This window comes from Mya arenaria, chromosome 10 (genome assembly GCF_026914265.1).
Source record: "Mya arenaria isolate MELC-2E11 chromosome 10, ASM2691426v1".
Classification (NCBI taxonomy): domain Eukaryota; kingdom Metazoa; phylum Mollusca; class Bivalvia; order Myida; family Myidae; genus Mya; species Mya arenaria.
The window spans coordinates 37,690,138-37,708,916 of record NC_069131.1 but is presented as its reverse complement, the minus strand read 5'-3'; the positions used below and the strand labels follow the sequence as shown (position 1 = coordinate 37,708,916).

The 18,779-nt window shown below is 36.0% G+C and overlaps 1 protein-coding gene across 1 annotated transcript; it reads right to left on the bottom strand.

Annotated features, from left to right (window-relative positions):
- Window positions 1-3,886: 3,886 nt before the first annotated feature.
- Window positions 3,887-18,190, bottom strand: LOC128204171 (uncharacterized). Its single transcript, XM_052905543.1, has 22 exons — window positions 18,104-18,190; window positions 17,396-17,426; window positions 13,990-15,852; window positions 13,687-13,807; window positions 13,479-13,528; window positions 13,109-13,273; window positions 12,840-13,003; window positions 12,474-12,561; window positions 12,281-12,345; window positions 12,051-12,087; window positions 11,691-11,794; window positions 11,401-11,526; window positions 10,933-11,081; window positions 10,533-10,668; window positions 9,706-9,834; window positions 9,425-9,524; window positions 9,107-9,183; window positions 8,376-8,510; window positions 8,122-8,253; window positions 5,910-6,067; window positions 5,475-5,610; window positions 3,887-5,150 (listed from the first exon to the last, which is right to left on the bottom strand). Exons 1-22 carry the CDS (start codon window positions 18,116-18,118, stop codon window positions 5,052-5,054), a joined length of 4,080 nt encoding a protein of 1,359 aa, XP_052761503.1. The 5' UTR covers window positions 18,119-18,190; the 3' UTR covers window positions 3,887-5,051.
- Window positions 18,191-18,779: the final 589 nt, after the last annotated feature.

The window sequence follows — 18,779 nt, the reverse complement described above, 5'->3', positions numbered from 1 at the left end:
GTATTTAAAAGACATTTCAATATTTCATACTTTAAAAACGATATTCATCTTATCTTAGTCTACTCTACTTGCTTTGCTATGTAAAAAAGTCTGCAGCAGTTATATGAATAGTATTAGACAGAAGGCAGTGCCTAATATTATCAACAGCACTAAGTTATCATGGTAACATGTTATATGAATTGAATACCAAGCACAAATTAAGAGGGAAAAAATAATTCTTCACTTTTTAAATAAAAACAACTTCTTAATAGCATTGTGTATGCAGTCTGACATAGGTGTACAATGTAGATGTCTTTTACAAAGATTGTTCAAAGTATGGCCCTGTGGTTTAAAGCTCCCCTGAAAAAGAGGTGACAGGTTTTATATATAGTATATAATTACATCATTGAAAATCTTCTCTGAAACTGCAAATAACAGTCCTTTGATATAAAATGGTTTTTGTCAATAAATGTACGTGCAGCCAGTGATACTAGCGGAGAAAATCAATATTGGTAAGCTATGGTGGTATTTAAGAGTGTGCAAAATATTAAGTTTGTTTGAGGCGGTAAACTATATATATAACACTGTGTTAATCAATAGACCGCATCAACAAAGTTCGTCCCAACAGTTTATTCCATACTGTTTATGTATGTACGTGAAGTTAGCGGCCTAGCGGCCTAGCGGCGTGAAGTTAGGGCCTAGCGGCCTAGCGGTGTGAAGTTAGCGGCCTAGCGGCGTGAAGTTGGCGGCCAAGCGGCCTAGCGGCCTGGCGGCCTAATTATTTTTTTTCTATTTCAAAGCAATGCGTTTTTTTTAAACAATGATAAATCAAAGTTTTTTATTCATATAGTTACATAGCGGCCATAAATTGTTTTCTATTCAGAACATTTTTCTTTACCTTTTATTCTAAAACAATTTTAAACAATTCAAAGCATTAAACATGCCTGTTCTTCTAAAACAATGATATATTTACTGTTTTACACATACACCACTTGGATTTTGGTCTTGATTAGTTTTTCAAATTCTTTAAAATTGTCTTTTTGTCTCAACTCATTTGGAATGTTGTTCCATATATAAGAAGCCTCAAAACTAAATGAGTTCTTGCCATATGATGAAATTCTTACCCTATGAAAGTCAACTGTGTTATCAACTCTGAGACTGTATTCTCTGTGCATTTGAATATTTTATAAGAGGACAAGGAAGGTTAGGCGTAGTTAACAGTTTGTGTTGTTATTGTGAAAACATTAAAACCTGCACGGTAGATATATATATATATATATATAAATATTCTAAATACATCTGGTCATTATGTTTGTCAACAAGTGCACTATATATTTGGTATTTTCAAAGCGATGAACTATACGTTATATGTGTTAATCAATTGAACGCATGAACAATGTTGGTCTCAACAATTTATTCCATACTATTATGATAGCAAGTACGCAGTAAACTTCTTGCAACCAGTCTATGCAATAAAATAATAATACGGGCTCATAATCGACCAACACTTGGCAGAGCCCTATTTAAGCTACAAAGAGCTGGGTTAACAGTGAGAACTTAAAATTAGGAAGAGCTCTGACATCAGCATATCCGAAAAATTTCCATTTAGTATCGAGTTCAAGCGCCAATTTCCCGTCATTCATTTATTGGATTAATTAAGTGTGTACTTTAGTACAGGGACACTGGCTAGTATGGAGGCATTTCCTGCTGAACATTTAGGAGTTTTAAATTTATTTTTAGTCTTCTTACCGATTGATTTGCCGACTAAATTGATCGGAAATCCACAACAATGAACAAATACTTACATTGTATGGCTATGGCGCATTAATCTAATGTACATGTTTATCTACAGTTCTGTGCATACGGAAGTGAATACTTTTTAGGAGGGGGGGGACTACTGCTTTGCGAATCTCTGAACCCTGATAATGGCTCAAACATATTTCATTGAGCCAAAAATAAACATCATTTCAATAATGAATATAAATACATAATCACATTTTAGGATACGAAAGGTATAAATAAATAAATAGAGTTCCTTTCCCTGTTATAATAAATTACAATTTGCGATTGAGGGAGTTACTTCTAATGAAGTTATTATCATACAAGCTTATATAAAATCATGTTTTTAACACAGATGATTGTATGTGATTACTTATATTTTAGAATAAAATGATTATTTAGGAACTGTTTAAACGTATTAATAAAAGAAGAAGAAATTATGATATATGAGAAAAGGGGGAGTAGAAAGAAGAAAAGAGGCAATGTAAAATATGTGTGGGTGTGGGTGGGTGAAATCGATCACTGGCTTTCAAATCGTTTTATATGTAAATAAAACGTTGAACTGCATCAAATATAGTACTTTTTTGCTCTACAGTCAGGGCGTCATTACCATTTGATAAAGAACGGAGGGTTTCTTCCGACAGAGATTGAACGTTGGTAAGCATATATCTTGCTCTTGTTAAGTAAAGAGTGGACAAAGAGAGAGAAAATTGGTTTGTAATCTCTTGTCTATTACACATACAAAATGGTGAGGGAATAATAAATTTAACAAAGTGGTGATGATTCAGGCGACACATCCTTATATTGTGTATCCTGATTACTTTATATGCAGTCACGCGCGACAGTTTATTCGTTTCTTCACTAGATCTGATACGTATCATAAGACACGTTGAATTTACGTTTATATACAAACATGTGTATCACTGCTTTGACTCTATCTTTTGATGAGAGTAATGTTCGTGTATTGAATATACTTTTAGGGACTTGCTCTGTAAATACACAATATCAATGATAGCAATTATTTGCACTAAAAATAATTCAAATTATTTGCTGGTAATATTTCCTATTCAAACGACGCTGTTTATATGGCCTTCGGAAACACTCAATTTTCATCCTCATGTAGTATTATGATCTAAACAACTTTGATCACATGATGATATCTCATCACAAGCCTTACTATTGCGTTACCTGTTGCGGCCGCTACAGTTTGAAAATGCCTCGCGGTGACAAAGGGTTCAAAAGAGAAATGTGCAGTTGAGCCCAGCGGCAGAACCTCCGACAGAGCAAGTGAGGCAAACAGAGCATGAGAGAGATGTAACTCCCTACCCTCCCAATCTCCCCAAAATGCCATTCAATCACTTCACTCGTTCTCTACTCCGTCAGAAATTATGCGCTAGCTGCCGACGACGAGGCCGTTCATCTGTTGGAATTTAGAACAAAAGCCACATGGAAATATGAATGTACAATGGAAGGGTTAGTGAGCCCAAATATTGAGTTAATGGACCGCCACCAAATGGACGCCCCCCTATAATGACCCTGCAGCAAATAATGAAGAAAACAATTAAAAGCGACTGAGGTTAATTTACTTTTGCCTTCTCTTAAGTTTGGATAATACCTCTTTGGTTTTGTTAACTGGGATTTGTACCATCATCTTGTTAGAATTTAATTCCAATCCGAGAAAGGTTAGCACTTCTGCAGGTTTAATCGGAGTCATGGGTACATTGAGCCGCTGCATTATGCTTTAATGGGGCTACTAAGCTGTTCACACGAGGACCATATCCTGTCGCCGCCGATGAAATTCTCTTAGTAATATATTAACAATCCTGATGATAATCTGGACTAAACACATTACTTCAAAAATGTCGTTCTCGTTCAAACGATGAGCGATTAATCGAGCAACACAATGATTCTGTTTGTGATTATTGCAACAGGTTTTATTGTTTAAATATGCATTTGTAGTGATAATAACATTATAACTTGTTCCCTCGCATTCTTCAGGTAAGCCGCATGAGTTACATCATGTTATAATTTACATGTATATTCATATATCATGGCTTATGTAGATGAATACCTTGTACCTACAAGGCGAAATATGTGTATACAAAAATGAAAAATGAAAACAAAAAGGTTATATTTATGTACAATTTTATTGACATGTACATAGAGGATAAGTGATCGCAAAGTATTTTACAGAATAAGCCCCCAAAACTAGATTTCACAAGTGGCAATTTTAGAAATGACGTCGGTGGAATTGTTACTCAGCAGTGTGTGCTTACGTTTGATTTTGACATGATATCGGACTTACTCTTTAGAGTAGTGAAAACTATCAAACTTTAAGAAGCCAGCTGCTTCAACGCATCTATTACAATGCAAAGACGCTTCTTCTCTCCACGAGCCTTTTTCTTTGCCATTCCTTCGTAAAATGTCCCTCTCTTTCAGCAAATCGTTGAAGTCAAGATCGTTTTCTTTGTTGATTTTGCTCTAGGAGTAAGTTCTAGCAATTCCCGGGACAATAGCTCTCCCTTTTGCTCTGGGTCGCAAATGGAACCCTCAACATCTACCGCGTTCTTAAATCTCGCATCACCAGACGCCACTTTTCATTTTTTTTCAAATGTAATATCTTAACAATGACCGCTCGACCGGAGGAGCGCTTAACAATGAAAGCGCTAAAAACAGCGCCACTTATCAGAGAATTATGGGAAAAAAGTGACGTCAGAGAGCGCTTAATAATTATCGTATTTATGTCTAAATCTAATGTTTGAAACAGTAAAATATCAAAATATTATCTCCTCAAAAAAATATATCAACTAACGCGAAAGCATAGGATATTACAACTTCAAATTACACATTTTTGAAATTGCAATTTACGTCTTCATACTAAAATCTGATTATTAAGTGCAGAATATATACAACATGCAAAACATCAACAATACACCAATCGCAGTCAAAACAAAATCACTATTTACAGCAGTGGCGCATACAAAATCAATCAACTCTGGTAGTAAAATTGTTCAGTTCAATGAAAAAGTCTCTAATACATAACTAGAGAGTACAATTAGTATATTGCCGGCGATTATACATATTCAAGCGTTAGTACATTATACTTACAAATGATAATTAGAAAAAAAAACTTCCTGGTTAAATGAACTATACATAAAGAAATATAGTTAATAAAAGTTCAAATAAGGCAAATAAATTGTATCCACAGTGTTTTGACAAATGCGAGAACTCCTGATTTCTTGCTCTCAGTAAAGGGTAAAAAAGGTCAATCGAGCGTAAAGACAACAAACACTTTACTGTCTCAAACCCACCCCCTGTATGTTGCAGTATGTGTTCCCGTCATGGGTGTTTACATACTCTAGTAGACAATCGTAGCAGAATTGAAATTGCTCCTACAAAGATAAAGTGAAGTCTTTTCAACACAACACACGTACATGTTATGAAGAAGACTAAACCTGCCGTGAGTACATTTTGAATAATTATTTTGTTTGTGATATCGAGAGTCTACTTAATGATTCTAACAACATGTTGTTTTGGCTTATAACAGGCAATCTAGCATTGCATTTGTCGATGTATGCGTATGCTAGCTGCTTAAAAGCAGCAGATGATGATATATTGAACCAATCGTGTTGACAAAACAAAGTATTCTACTCAATTTACCTCGCACCACAAAGAACAATCATTTTTAACGAGGTTGCTATTTATGGGATGTTTACCTTGCAGGGAATGGCCAATGCTCTCCTAGACCTAACCTTTCGAACTGCATTCACAACACTGGCCTCACCTTCACCGTTCATCCTCTGTATGAGCAAAGATATCACACAGAACAGACCACTTTTGCTAGCACCATCCCTGTTATAGAAAGAAAATGGGCGCATTGAAAAAAGGACCAACATTTTATTTTATCTGTAATATTCGTATCTATGGATATGTTTGTGTTGTAAATGCACCGAGGTAGCCATATTCCATTTTAATTTGAATATCTTTGCTTAAGCATGAAGGAAGAAAATAACAAAATAACTTATTAAAATAAATGTTGATCATTTACAAGGAGATGACAACTACTAAATATGATTATAGTTTATTCTGGTTCCTCCATGTACAATTAATGAAACACATTTTTCATCAAATTATTTAGTATATTTACATACAGACAGTGAATAAGTATAGGCCCATCGTAAGGAGACGAGTTTGCCACTTCCTCCACATCATCAATAAAACGCAGAAACGTTTTAGCAGACCGTGGCACGACCTTCTTTTTGTCCCAGTCAGTAAATTGCAGGTGCGGTACAGAATGTCCCTTGGTTGTCTGATATATATCATAACTATATATGAAACATGTCGTAAACTACTGCTGTAACGGACTGCTACTCGTAGTCACAATGGTATTATTGAAAATATCGACATTAAGAACTAGTTTTATAACCGAGGGTAGTTACTTCCCCTTGATCAAACTGAGCTCATCACTTTTGAACCAGTCAATGTTGCATGAAATTATTTGATATTAAAATACCCTTGAAATAAAATACGATATTACACTAAAATCAACAAATAGCCTTTATACCTTAAGCAAACACAATACACCCGATATGATTTGGCACATAAAGAAAAAAAAACTATTGATTGATCTGTTACCGATCTAAGTTAATACTATCATAAGTAAATAAATACATGGTCTACGTATTCTACTAGTTTTTAAGACCCTTAATATACAATAACATTTTTCATATATTTACATTCACACTTCATTCCTAAACGATGGTTGTTGTTTATCAATTGCACTTTATTTCTGTATAAAGTGCAATGGCATTTCCCATCGATATCGCGTGCGTTTGTTCGATACTTCTGTCCTGTCATTGGGCGCAATAATACCAAGGGGCGGGGCATATTTACTACGGAACTATTTTTTTCAATGAAATCGTAGTAAATTTTTGCCAATATTGGCAACATGCAAAACTTTAATCTGCAGTCAAGCAGTTAAAAAAAGATAAGCAACGATAATTTGATTGATTTTAATGTAGATGGCTTCATGATGGATGGAACAGTTGAAGAAACGTTGGTGTTTAAAAAGGCTGTTAAATGTCACGAAAATGCAAACACAGTTAGTTCAAAATAACCTCTATGACGGGTGCTTGTATGACGTCATGAGTGATGTCATTGAAAAAGTTTTACATTAAGCTCGATTCGGGCCGCAACATAACTCGGCAGCTGCATTTTGTTTCGACGCCATTTTTTGCAGTGTTCATTCGTTTTGAAAGTGTTGTTTTTTCGAAAATTGACTGGATTACTGGGATTATTTACACGCAATGCCTATTGGGTAATCAATTAATTACCTATTCATAATTCAGTCATACTTTAACCATTGTTTGTTTTGATAACTAATTTAAGCCTGAAAATTTGGTAAACATGTTCTTGATAGAATGAACAGCATCTTCAGCATCAGAGAAAACATATTTGAAATTTCTTTGTTCATTGCATACGACGTAATGGAATCATGTCCATATAAGTCGTATGTTCTGAATAAAATCGACAGAAATAACTACAGTTCGGAGGAGTTAGTCGTTTTAGACATAATTTAGTGCTTTTAATAGTCAAAACAATTGCAAAAAAAAACTATTTAGTAAACACATCAGCTTGCCAGGAAAAGACAACTCAGTAGAAAATATGTAAGTTATATGTGGTTTATTTCATGTTTTGGTATTTGTATGCAGCTACGTTATATATGCTAAAATATGTTTTTGTGCAAAAGTTAGCATCGTTGACCAACTTTCGGTCAAAAACCTGGTCGCTCAGCCTTCATTGTTATGATGCGGGCCCTGATAGCGCATATGTAAAGCAAAAAAACGGGCATTAACGGCACGTGAATTTACTGAATAATGCACGTTTTCTACCGATAACGCCCGGGTTTTTGCGTTTTAATACACCACGATAACGTACCGAAAACACACATTTTAAGCAATAATACGTATTTATAATATTCTTGACCTTGAAAAGATAGAAAGTAATCATATAAATAAGGAACTATTTTATCTGTGCATTCATTGTGGTATAAAATTAGGTTGCGATAGCTGTTCTTATTTACCCACCGTTGAGAACAACGAGAGAAAGAAAAAAGAGAAAATGCTCTTGAATAATCAATTTATTTTAGCAGAAATGTAGATTTAAATGAATGTAAATATAAGTATTAAAATTCGACATGTTGCATTTTATTGGGGTATGGTATGCAATGGTGCGGTTCAAAATATTGGTGGAGTCCTTCGGACTCCACCCATTTTGAACAGCCCCATTGTATACCATACCCCAATAAAATGCAACATGTCGAATTTTAATCCTTCAATATAATTATTTACACAAATATTATACCCCTGTAGCTCCTGAATACTCAAACTTCAGTGTCCTCTTTGTGAACATCGGCTGCGCCTCCTTCTGACTGCTTACGGTGAATGAACCTCTGCTCAGTACTTGGTTGTCGGCAGGAAAGTACAATCCGATATCCTTAAATCATAAGTACTATGTCAAGCTCATTATAAGAATAAACAATTGGTTTACCGGATTTAAAAACAACGACATCAATACATTATGTTGCTAGATACGGAAATAAAATATTGTTCTTGTACCCCATTGTTGTCCAAATCGGGCTCAAGGTTTACAATGCAGGAACAGTTCTCTTGCATAACAAGGGTAAAGAAATCTGTCAGCGTAGATGGCAGAGGCGTTTGCGCCACTAAGTATCGCCTCTTTCTTGTGAAGCTCTGTAAAGAAAAGCTTTGTGTCACAGGTAACTTTGTTACATGATAGTCATTTGAAATGTTTTATTGTCTGGCATTCCTCTTTTTATGTCTGTTTATGTAACTTTATATATTTCATCTCATCGTCGCTCATTTAGCCACTTTCATGTATTTTCTATGTTTAGTTTACTGCACGGTGACCGTTTAAACAACCGCTTCGGTTCTTAGGCACGCATGCGCAGTTTATATATTTATTCGGACAGGCGCGAGCTGTCCCTTTTTCAAAAGCAATAAATATTCTTATGATCGCGTATACAGTGTTAACAGGTTAGTGAAGTATACAGGAAAAAATGTATGTTCTAATTCTGTGTTTTATTATTGTTATTCTGTGCGTTTATATGTGTTCTGTGTTTTTATTCGATGTTGGCAGTTCATATATTCATTTCAGATAGGCGTGATCTGTCCCTTGTTCAAAGCCTATAAAAATCCTTATTGTGACGTATATTGTGTATGCAGCCCTTGTTTACTAAAGAAAATTCTACAGAGGTCATGACATTTGCATCATAGAAAAAAAGGTAAAAGGAGTACATGATAAATTTCTAACTAACTCCTGAACTTACGTCAATATAGATGGCATTTATGTAGTCAGATGCTCCGGGCTTCAAATACAGAAAGAGTCGTGGTCTGTTTACATCACCTGAAGAAATAATCATCATGTCAAATAAAAAAACAAATTTTAATTTAAATGCATTGACCTTATTACCGTTCAAAGAATTATGTTTTTCATGCATTACACTTGACATTTTAATGACAATTATAGTGAAATTTAGAGTATGAGATTAACTCACAATTTTGCATAGACCAAATAATAATTGTTTAAAATTATTATTTTTGTTTCTCAACGTAAACTCTAAATACGTATATACAAGGACACTGACCAGGAACATCTGCAGAAGGTCTATTTCCATCTTTCAGTTTATTCCTTTCTACAGCACCTTGGTTTTCGTCTGACCTTGGTTCAACAGCTGAATTCATTTGCTACAATTGCAAAATAACTTCAAATATATAGTATGTGTGTAATACGTCTTACACATAAGTACATATCTATGAAAGGGATTTATCAAATGCTTTAAAAGGGCTTTCAAATGCCACTGTGAATTACAATTGGCAATTTAAAATGTTTTATGAAAATGTAAAATAAAAAAAATGAGGAAGATACCCGAAATTTGCTGTCAATTTTCGTCTTGTCAGTAGAAGTCATAAAGTCTTGAATGTGGTCCCCCTTTATTGTCTGACAATCGATTGTCAATGAATGAACCAATGCTCTGTGTAGATATTTGTATTGTCCCTGTAAATCATAGACATATTGTCGTTAGCCAATGATATGGTAGCTGCAGTGCTTTAAAAGCTGCACTCTCACAGATTTTCCGTTTTTACAGCTTTTTTTATTATTTGTCTTGAAAAGAGCAAATCTTTGCGTAAATATCTGCAAACCAATGATAAAAGATGGCTGATAAAAATCAGATCGCAGATTTTCATATTTCAGTTCCAAAATCAATAATGGTTTAAGAAAAAAATCATAAAACATCATTTTTTGAACTTAAATCTAAAAATCTGCGATCTAATTTTTTGTCAGCAGTCTTATATAAATGGTTTCACAAAAATAGGCTGGTCCCAAGACAAAAAATGAAAAAGTTGTCAAAATGTTAAATCTGTAAGAGTGCAGCTTTAATAGTATGGATATAAATGACTTACAACAATTGTTTTCCAATATAAATTGAACGCAGATAGCAAGAATCAAATGATTTATTAAGGAAAATGCATAGTTAAATGGAACCATACTGCACAAATTATAGAGTACAATTTAGATAGTAAAACTATCTGAATCGTGTTAGTAGTCTGATCAACCAAACGGTCAGAATTGTTCGTAAAAATGTGAATAAGATTTCTCTTAGTATACAGTACTCCAATCTAATAAAAAAAAAACACAATCATCAACTTTGATAAATGCGACTTTTCGACAACAACACTAAATATATGTTCTACCAGTGTCTGAATCATGTTGGGTCTGTTTTGCCTCATGTTGATCACACAACCCTGTATGGCGATTGCTTCTTCGGCCTCACCCTCATTAGTCAAAATGTCAAGTGCAATGTAGGTCCCGGTCCTTCCGACACCAGCGCTACAAGTATTAAAACAAGCATTTTATCATGTTTTCTTTTACATCCCAATGCATTTATTCACATTCTTACCTTCTATCTCAAAACCTTACAAAAACAATAAGATGGCAGTATTGGTGTTCCATGTGCTATACCTTTTGCGTATTCCATTTGTTTTATCTCATGTATAAAGACCGCGTTTTGCCACAAACATTGGCATTAGGCTACCGCTCTTAGACACCAAGGAAAGTTTGTGAATTTAGACATTGTAATTAACCATAGCTGACCTGCAATGAACTAGGACTGGACCATGTAATTGTGTTGGCGAATTGATGACAGCCTGTCTAAAATCAATGATGGAAGTAACATTCTCAGGAACATCCTTATCGGGCCAACAAGTAAAGTGTAGGTGGTGCAGTTTCCTTTGTTCAGAGCCCTTAAAACATTAAACAGGGAAATTCTAACAACCTTACAGTAACTAGTTATGATGTTTTAGGGTACAACTAATGATACTTTTTGTTTTGTAAAAATGGTAATGTGGCTTTCAGTGCCTGCAGTAACAGTAGATTTGCTGGAAACTCACCATAACATTAAATTATAACATTATCGACTGGTTTGTTGTGTTATTCACAGAGTAGAAACATACGAGTTATATACATTGTTTTAAACTTTCAATCATTCTAATAGAACGGCAAAAACGTCACGGAAAATCGATATAATCGGACATACCCAAATTCAAATCTTGGCTTAAATACCTTAGTCAAGATGAATGATCTCCTTGTGTAATCTGAAAAGGACAGTTCGTTTTCACTTTTGACGTTCACTTCTCCATACAGTTTACTGGTCCCGGGGTCCGGCCAATACTGCTCACATTTCGGATTCTGGAAGACAGTTCTCTTTTAAGGTTTTATAGCATAACAGATATTTTCGAGATGTTGCCATTAGTAGAATATGAACGCATTTGAAATGAAAAAACGTAAAAGGGAAACAGGAAAGTAAAAAAGTACTTGAAGAAAACATGTTAATCATACACCAATATACTCACTCCTTCTTCTATTAGGTTTGTTACCATGACAACTTTTTCAACTTTTTCTTGCCAAATCATCCGCCAGAAAATACGGAAATCTCCCAGTTGCTTCGACATGGGACCTATGTGTAAACGTATGACATTACGTTGATTAAGAAATCCTCATCTAGCAATATGTTTTGAACAAACGTGGTACATTAAACTTATTAATTATTATTATCTGAGATTATCCTTATTGATGATTGGTAGTATGCTTTTGTCGAATCAGCATACATGTATTGTAAATAATTCACGCTTTCAAACGATATCAAATTGTATTTTATGAATAACAATTCAGTTTGAATTTTATATTATTCAACAAGGATATAGAAATCTTACCAAGGGTTGCAATGTATTCATTTCGTTTATTATAACCCTGAAAATTAAACGGAGATTGAAAGAGTCATAAATGCATTCAATCATTGAAGTCGAATATATCCAATTACTGAATTGGCGTGTTTAAATATGAAATGTGATTCCCTTCAGCTGAATAAGAAAGTTTTGGCTGATACAAGGATAAACATAAGTATCTTATTGGACGTAAAGTTTTCAAAAGAAAACTTATTTACATCGATATAACTAGCGTTGATATAGTCGGATTCTCCGCCTCTAATTTTCACTCTCGTTTCATCATCTGAAAAAAACATAAACACGGAATATTACGACAAATTACGACAATTGCCAAAACACCCAGCGACATTTAAATATAATATTTCGACTAAAAGGTGGATAAGAGAACCCGAGTAAATTCCTCAAACTTACAAGGATAAATTCCTTTGTATCTGTTCTTTGCCACATTCTGCGGTAGTTGCGAGTCGTGGAAGGTTTTTCCCAGACCATATGGAAACTTCTGTTTGATTAAAAAAATCCAATGAAATACTTATATTTCATAAGTTAAAATGATTCAACATACATAGGGCAAATGTATATGAATGTTTAAGGAATGATCGTTTTCATCCGAAGTTTCTATACTGTAAAAAGTAAGACTGCAAGCTTTTTGTTAAACAATGAAATATATTGATGTTTATTTATATAAATTGTTTTTCATTAAAAGACATCCCAATGAAAAATAATCATGTGAAATTTTGGAAATTAGTATAATAAATTGAAAAATGTGTTTGAACTGACCTCAAACTCTTCTGCATATTCATTCTCCTGCTTTTCCTCAACATATTTTGTCAACGTGGCGATGCGGATTTTATCTTTTGAAATCTTTTCCGTATTATTGTAATATATCCCACCCTTTTCTTCGAACTGAATTGCTATATTCCTCGCAATAGTGTCATTCACATCTTAAATAACACAATTATCGTTTTTATTTTAAAACTGAAAATGTATTATTGGGCGATGATAAAGACTGTATTTGAATGACAAAACTAGTACAAAAAGGTTATTACCTATTTCTAGGTTGTCTTCTGTTTTCGATTGTGGTTCAGGTATGGTCTTCCTTTGCCTCTCTTTAATGTTTTGTCTAGGAGGTGCTTGTATTTGATGTTTCTCCTTGGAAACGTGTGTATTTGGTGTCGAAATATTTAACGCATTTTCGTACGTTGAGCTTATGTCTGCAAATATATCATTCATTAGGGATTAGAAATACAATGGACTAAGTGCTATGAAACAATCAACGCATCTTGAGTTCATAAACAATCACATCATGCTTTAATTTTTTTAAGACTTATCGAACGCGCTCTTTAGCTGTTGACTAAACCAAGCTTATTAGATTAGGAGACTCGAAACAGTACATAAATAATGAAGTTATAAATTCACCTGTCTCTTTGACCGCTGTATGTGCTTTCGAATAGAAACGGTTTTGTGACCTGATCAAAAGAGGACAAAAGATATAATATATTGATTTATTGTTACACAGTTATGTAAGGTTCATTTCAAATTACATATTTACAGTTGCAATTTGTCAATACAAAACACTTTCATTCTTATTTTGTCAAAACTATTTTAGTAATTATATTATCCAAACCTCCGACGAAGCAGGACGATTGCAGCGACCACTGCACCAACTACGATTACACCCCCGGCCACACCTCCCCCTAGGGCGGCCACTGAAACTTGACCTCCACCCTTCTCTCCCTGCGCAGCAGCTGTGGTTATAAAGCAAATGAATGTAGGATATTGTATAATACCGTATATAAACAGAGGAAAAGCTACGCAATTGGATATGATAATAACAGTTAAAAATATCTAATTTATATGTTGCAAATACAAATTACAAATGACCGGCTTAAAAGAAACTAAAAACCTTAAACACTCATTTGTTACTTACCAATGTTACAAAACGTTCCCTCATAACCTAATTTGCAATTATTTATGCAATGACCTTCAATATTGCATTTCGTATTTTCACCGTTGTCTGCACACGTTTCTGGACAGTTTTTATCACACTTTTTGCCATACGTATTTGTTACGCAACCTGTACAATCCCCCGAGATTCTGTCACATTGAGATCCTGTGCAATTGGAATTACATGTCATGTTACAAAAGAGTCCATAGAAAGTATTTGATGTACATTCATTGCACCTGCCTGTGTCTGGAGCACAGTCTCTGCAGTTTGACTCACATTGTATACATTGACCAACTGTGTTTGGATAGAATCCATAATTGCAGCGAAGGCAAACCGATCCTGTTTGGGTACAATATTTGCACTCAATATCAAAACTAGTGCATGATGTTTCGCAATCGTTACCAGTAAATCCGTCCACACAGCCGCTTAAACATTGGTTCCCTGACAAACACTGTCTGTTTTTGCAATTTCTACTACATTCACAGCATGTACCATTAAACGTATAAAACGTGTCATTCTGACATGCGGTACAAGACGAGCTATCAATGCAGTACTCTCTGTTACATTTACAATCTTTGCTTTCCAATGTGAATCCATTTACGCACTGATTACATTCTTCATTGTTTAATTCACATCGACAGTTTGGAATACATTTACAACCAGGCCCGCTAAATCCACCGAAACACGACGTGCAGTGTGAAAAATTCGTCTGAGAGCATGTTTGACAAATTCCATCACATCTGGCATTGCAAGTGGCGGCTGTATATCCATCCACACAACCATCCGTACAAAGGCCATCATCTTTTTCACAACGTGAACCCAAACAAGTAGCAGAGCAGTTGTGTGAGCAGTCTGAACCATAAAATCCTTCTTTACACGCTAAACAGATTTCAATTGAAGAGCAATTATAACAGCGATCCGAGCAAGATAAGTTGCAATGATTACCAAAATAGCCGTCATTACAAATATCACATTTTGCTCCTCTGAAGTTGTTTGTACAATTACATGTGCCATCGTCCCGGTTACAGATGTTGCCTGTACAGCCTAGTTCACATGATTTATCACATAAATAACCATAATATCCTGCAACACATGTTTCGCAGCTATCCCCGGTGAAATAGGGCAAACAGTCGCAAGTTCCATCCCTATTGCACGTTCCATTGATGCAACCATTTGTACATGGCGAGTTGCAGTTGTCACCGTAATATCCAGGTTTACAGCTTTCACATGTGCTTCCGGAATATTGTGAAAAACATGTACAGTGGCCGTTATTGTCACAATTGTCCACACAGCCAACGGAACACTGCTTCGAACAAAAGGTAGAGAAGTCAAAATAGCCAGTCTTGCAGGAGTTACAATTGGTTGAATTTGTGCATGCGCAATTATCGTTGACACAATCGTTATTGCAACGTTCTCCGTATTTTCCGTGAACACACCTGTCACATCTAGTTCCTTCAACATTTCCCACACAGTCGCATTTGCCATCATCATTGCATTTTCCTTCACTGCATCCTTTTGAACAAGCCAAATTGCACTGTTCGTCAATACTGTAAAAGCCATCAAGGCAATAATCACATACGCTTTGACCACATGCGCAGTTTTCGTTTACACATGCTTTAGAACAATTGGTAGATGGATCGTAATATCGCGGTTTACATTTAAGACATACACCGTCATCTTGACGACAAGACTGACATTTTTCTGGACATAGCCACATGCAGCGAGGTTGATGATATCCATCTTTGCAGCCATCCGGACACACCTGTTCCTCGCGTGTAATTGGGTTAGTCCCACAGTTGTTGTTCAGGCAGCACATGCATCTACCAGGACATGAAACGCATGTACCTGTGGTTTGTTAAAAAAATATTTCAATATTTGGAGGGAACAAGGGAGGGAAGCCTGAAAGGAAGGAAGTGTGGAGGGAACGAATGTAGGGCGGAAGGAAGTGAGGAGGGAGGGAAGGGCGGAAGGAATGATGGGCGAAAGGAAGAAAGGGCGGAAGGTATAAACGAAGGAAGGGCTGAAGAATAGAAATAAGGAAGGGTGAAAGGAAGGGCAGATGGAAGGAAGAAGGGTAGAAAGGAAGGAAGGAAGGGCTGAAGGATGGAAAGAAGGTAGGGTGGATGGAAGGGCGGATGGAAGGAGGAAGGGCGGAAGGAAGGACCGAAGGATGGAAAGAAGGAAGGGTGGATGGAAAGGCTGAAGGAGGGGCTGAAGAAAGGAATGGCTGACGGGCTGAAGGACGGAAGGGCTGAAGGAAGGAAGGGCTGAAGGAAGGAAGGGCTGAAGGAAGGAAGGAAGGAAGGGCTGAAGGAAGGAAGGGCTGACGGAAGGGCTGAAGGAAGGAAGGAAGGGCTGAAGGAAGGGCTGAAGGAAGGGCTGAAGGAAGGGCTGAAGGAAGGGCTGAAGGAAGGAAGGGCTGAAGGAAGGAAGGGCTGAAGGAAGGAAGGGCTGAAGGGCTGAAGGGCTGAAGGGCTGAAGGAAGGAAGGAAGGAAGGAAGGAAGGAAGGAAGGAAGGAAGGAAGGAAGGAAGGAAGGAAGGAAGGAAGGAAGGAAGGAAGGAAGGAAGGAAGGAAGGAAGGAAGGAAGGAAGGAAGGAAGGAAGGAAGGAAGGAAGGAAGGAAGGAAGGAAGGAAGGAAGGAAGGAAGGAAGGAAGGAAGGAAGGAAGGGAGGGAGGGAGGGAGGGAGGGAGGGAGGGAGGGAGGGAGGGAGGGAGGGAGGGAGGGAGGGAGGGAGGGAGGGAGGGAGGGCTGAAGGAAGGGCTGAAGGAAGGGCTGAAGGAAGGAAGGAAGGGCTGAAGGAAGGAAGGGCTGAAGGGCTGAAGGGCTGAAGGAAGGAAGGAAGGAAGGAAGGAAGGAAGGAAGGAAGGAAGGAAGGAAGGAAGGAAGGAAGGGCTGAAGGAAGGAAGGAAGGAAGGAAGGAAGGAAGGGCTGAAGGAAGGAAGGAAGGAAGGAAGGAAGGAAGGAAGGAAGGAAGGAAGGAAGGAAGGAAGGAAGGAAGGAAGGAAGGAAGGAAGGAAGGAAGGAAGGAAGGAAGGAAGGAAGGAAGGAAGGAAGGAAGGAAGGAAGGAAGGAAGGAAGGAAGGAAGGAAGGAAGGAAGGAAGGAAGGAAGGAAGGAAGGAAGGAAGGAAGGAAGGAAGGAAGGAAGGAAGGAAGGAAGGAACGAAGGAAGGAACGAAGGAAGGAACGAACGAACGAAGAAAGGAAGGAACGAACGAAGAAAGGAAGGAAGGAACGAACGAACGAACGAGCGAGCGAGCGAACGATAGAAGGTTTAAAGAAATACAATTGAATTGTAATTTATAAAAGACAAAAACATCAAATTAAAAGCTTTAACATATTAACTCATTTAAATAAGTCGAAATGTAAAAGAAGAGTTTGAAATACCTGTTAAAATCACCAGCAATACGAAAACAATCTGAAATATCATTATGAAACAGTGTTTATTTCTCTAATTTTGTTACAATAAAAAATGTTCCGATGAAATAATACAAATATACACTATTGACTTATTTTATGTAAAGCATTTTGGTTTAACAGTGGCTTGTCCCTATAAGCAGAAATTTGGTTAAATTTAAAGTTACTGCATGTTTCGTTCTAGTGTTCATTTTGGTATTAATTAAATGATTAATCATTCATAACCTACTGAATGTAATTGACTGTGAAAGAGTAGGTAATATTACTGTCGGAGATTTGGGTTAGTTTGCTTACTTCCGGCAGAGTGCATTCATCATAGACACTTGAATGCTGCTGGTGAAGTCGGAAATATTGTAATGTGTCCCTTTTTTGATATACGCTAGAAAGTTGCCATTATATAAATCACGTCAAAACACATACTCAATTAAAATAGAATTTTCTTATGGTGCACGTAGGTATTCCATTACGCATCAGTATTGTTTTTTATGTGACATTAATACGTGTATAAATAAATAGTTTATAATCATATTGTGACATTTACAATTATATTATAATAAAATAAAAATCATCGTGGTTAATTCATAACACGGTACATAAATATATAATAAACTTATTGTGATATTTACAATTATAACAAAAGTGAAACCATATTGGTTAACTCGTCAAACTAAATAATACCTTAAAAAAGTCCATTTTTGATCACTTTTGGCAAACGCATACAAGTAGGCACACATAACTTTGCTGAATTAGCTCGGCTTGTAAACTGTCATAAAAAACTTCCTGTTACAAGGTATAATGAACGAAGTTAAGATTTACAGAAGCTCTCATATTTCCATTATCCTTGTATATAGGTCACGTTAGATATTATTATTTAAAACTGGTCTTCCATTTCGATCGCTTATTTAAAACTTAAACTTTCACAGGATGGAAATTCGAGTAATTTTATTACTGTCCTTAATGGATAGATAAGTCACTGGCGTGGTTTTCGTGATATTTTATACGGATGGATTTAAAGGGACTAGACACCAGGGGTTACAATGGCAAGAAAAAAAAGAAAAATTGTCAAAAACTTACATAACCATGATAATGAAAAACAGTTTGAAAAACGTATTGAATCTAACTTATTGATGTATCACAGCGCTTGTGAGTTTTTTAAACAAAACTTTTTTTTACATGTTATTCATAGATTTGTTTCTTGATACCATTTTGAAAGTGTAAAATGCTTAATTGTCAAGGTTTGATATGGATTTGATGGTCCATCATAATTCTGACAGCGTGAAAATATCATACCAAAACTGATATTTAAAGCATCAATGTGTGCATACCACATGATAAATTGCGTCATATATGTTAC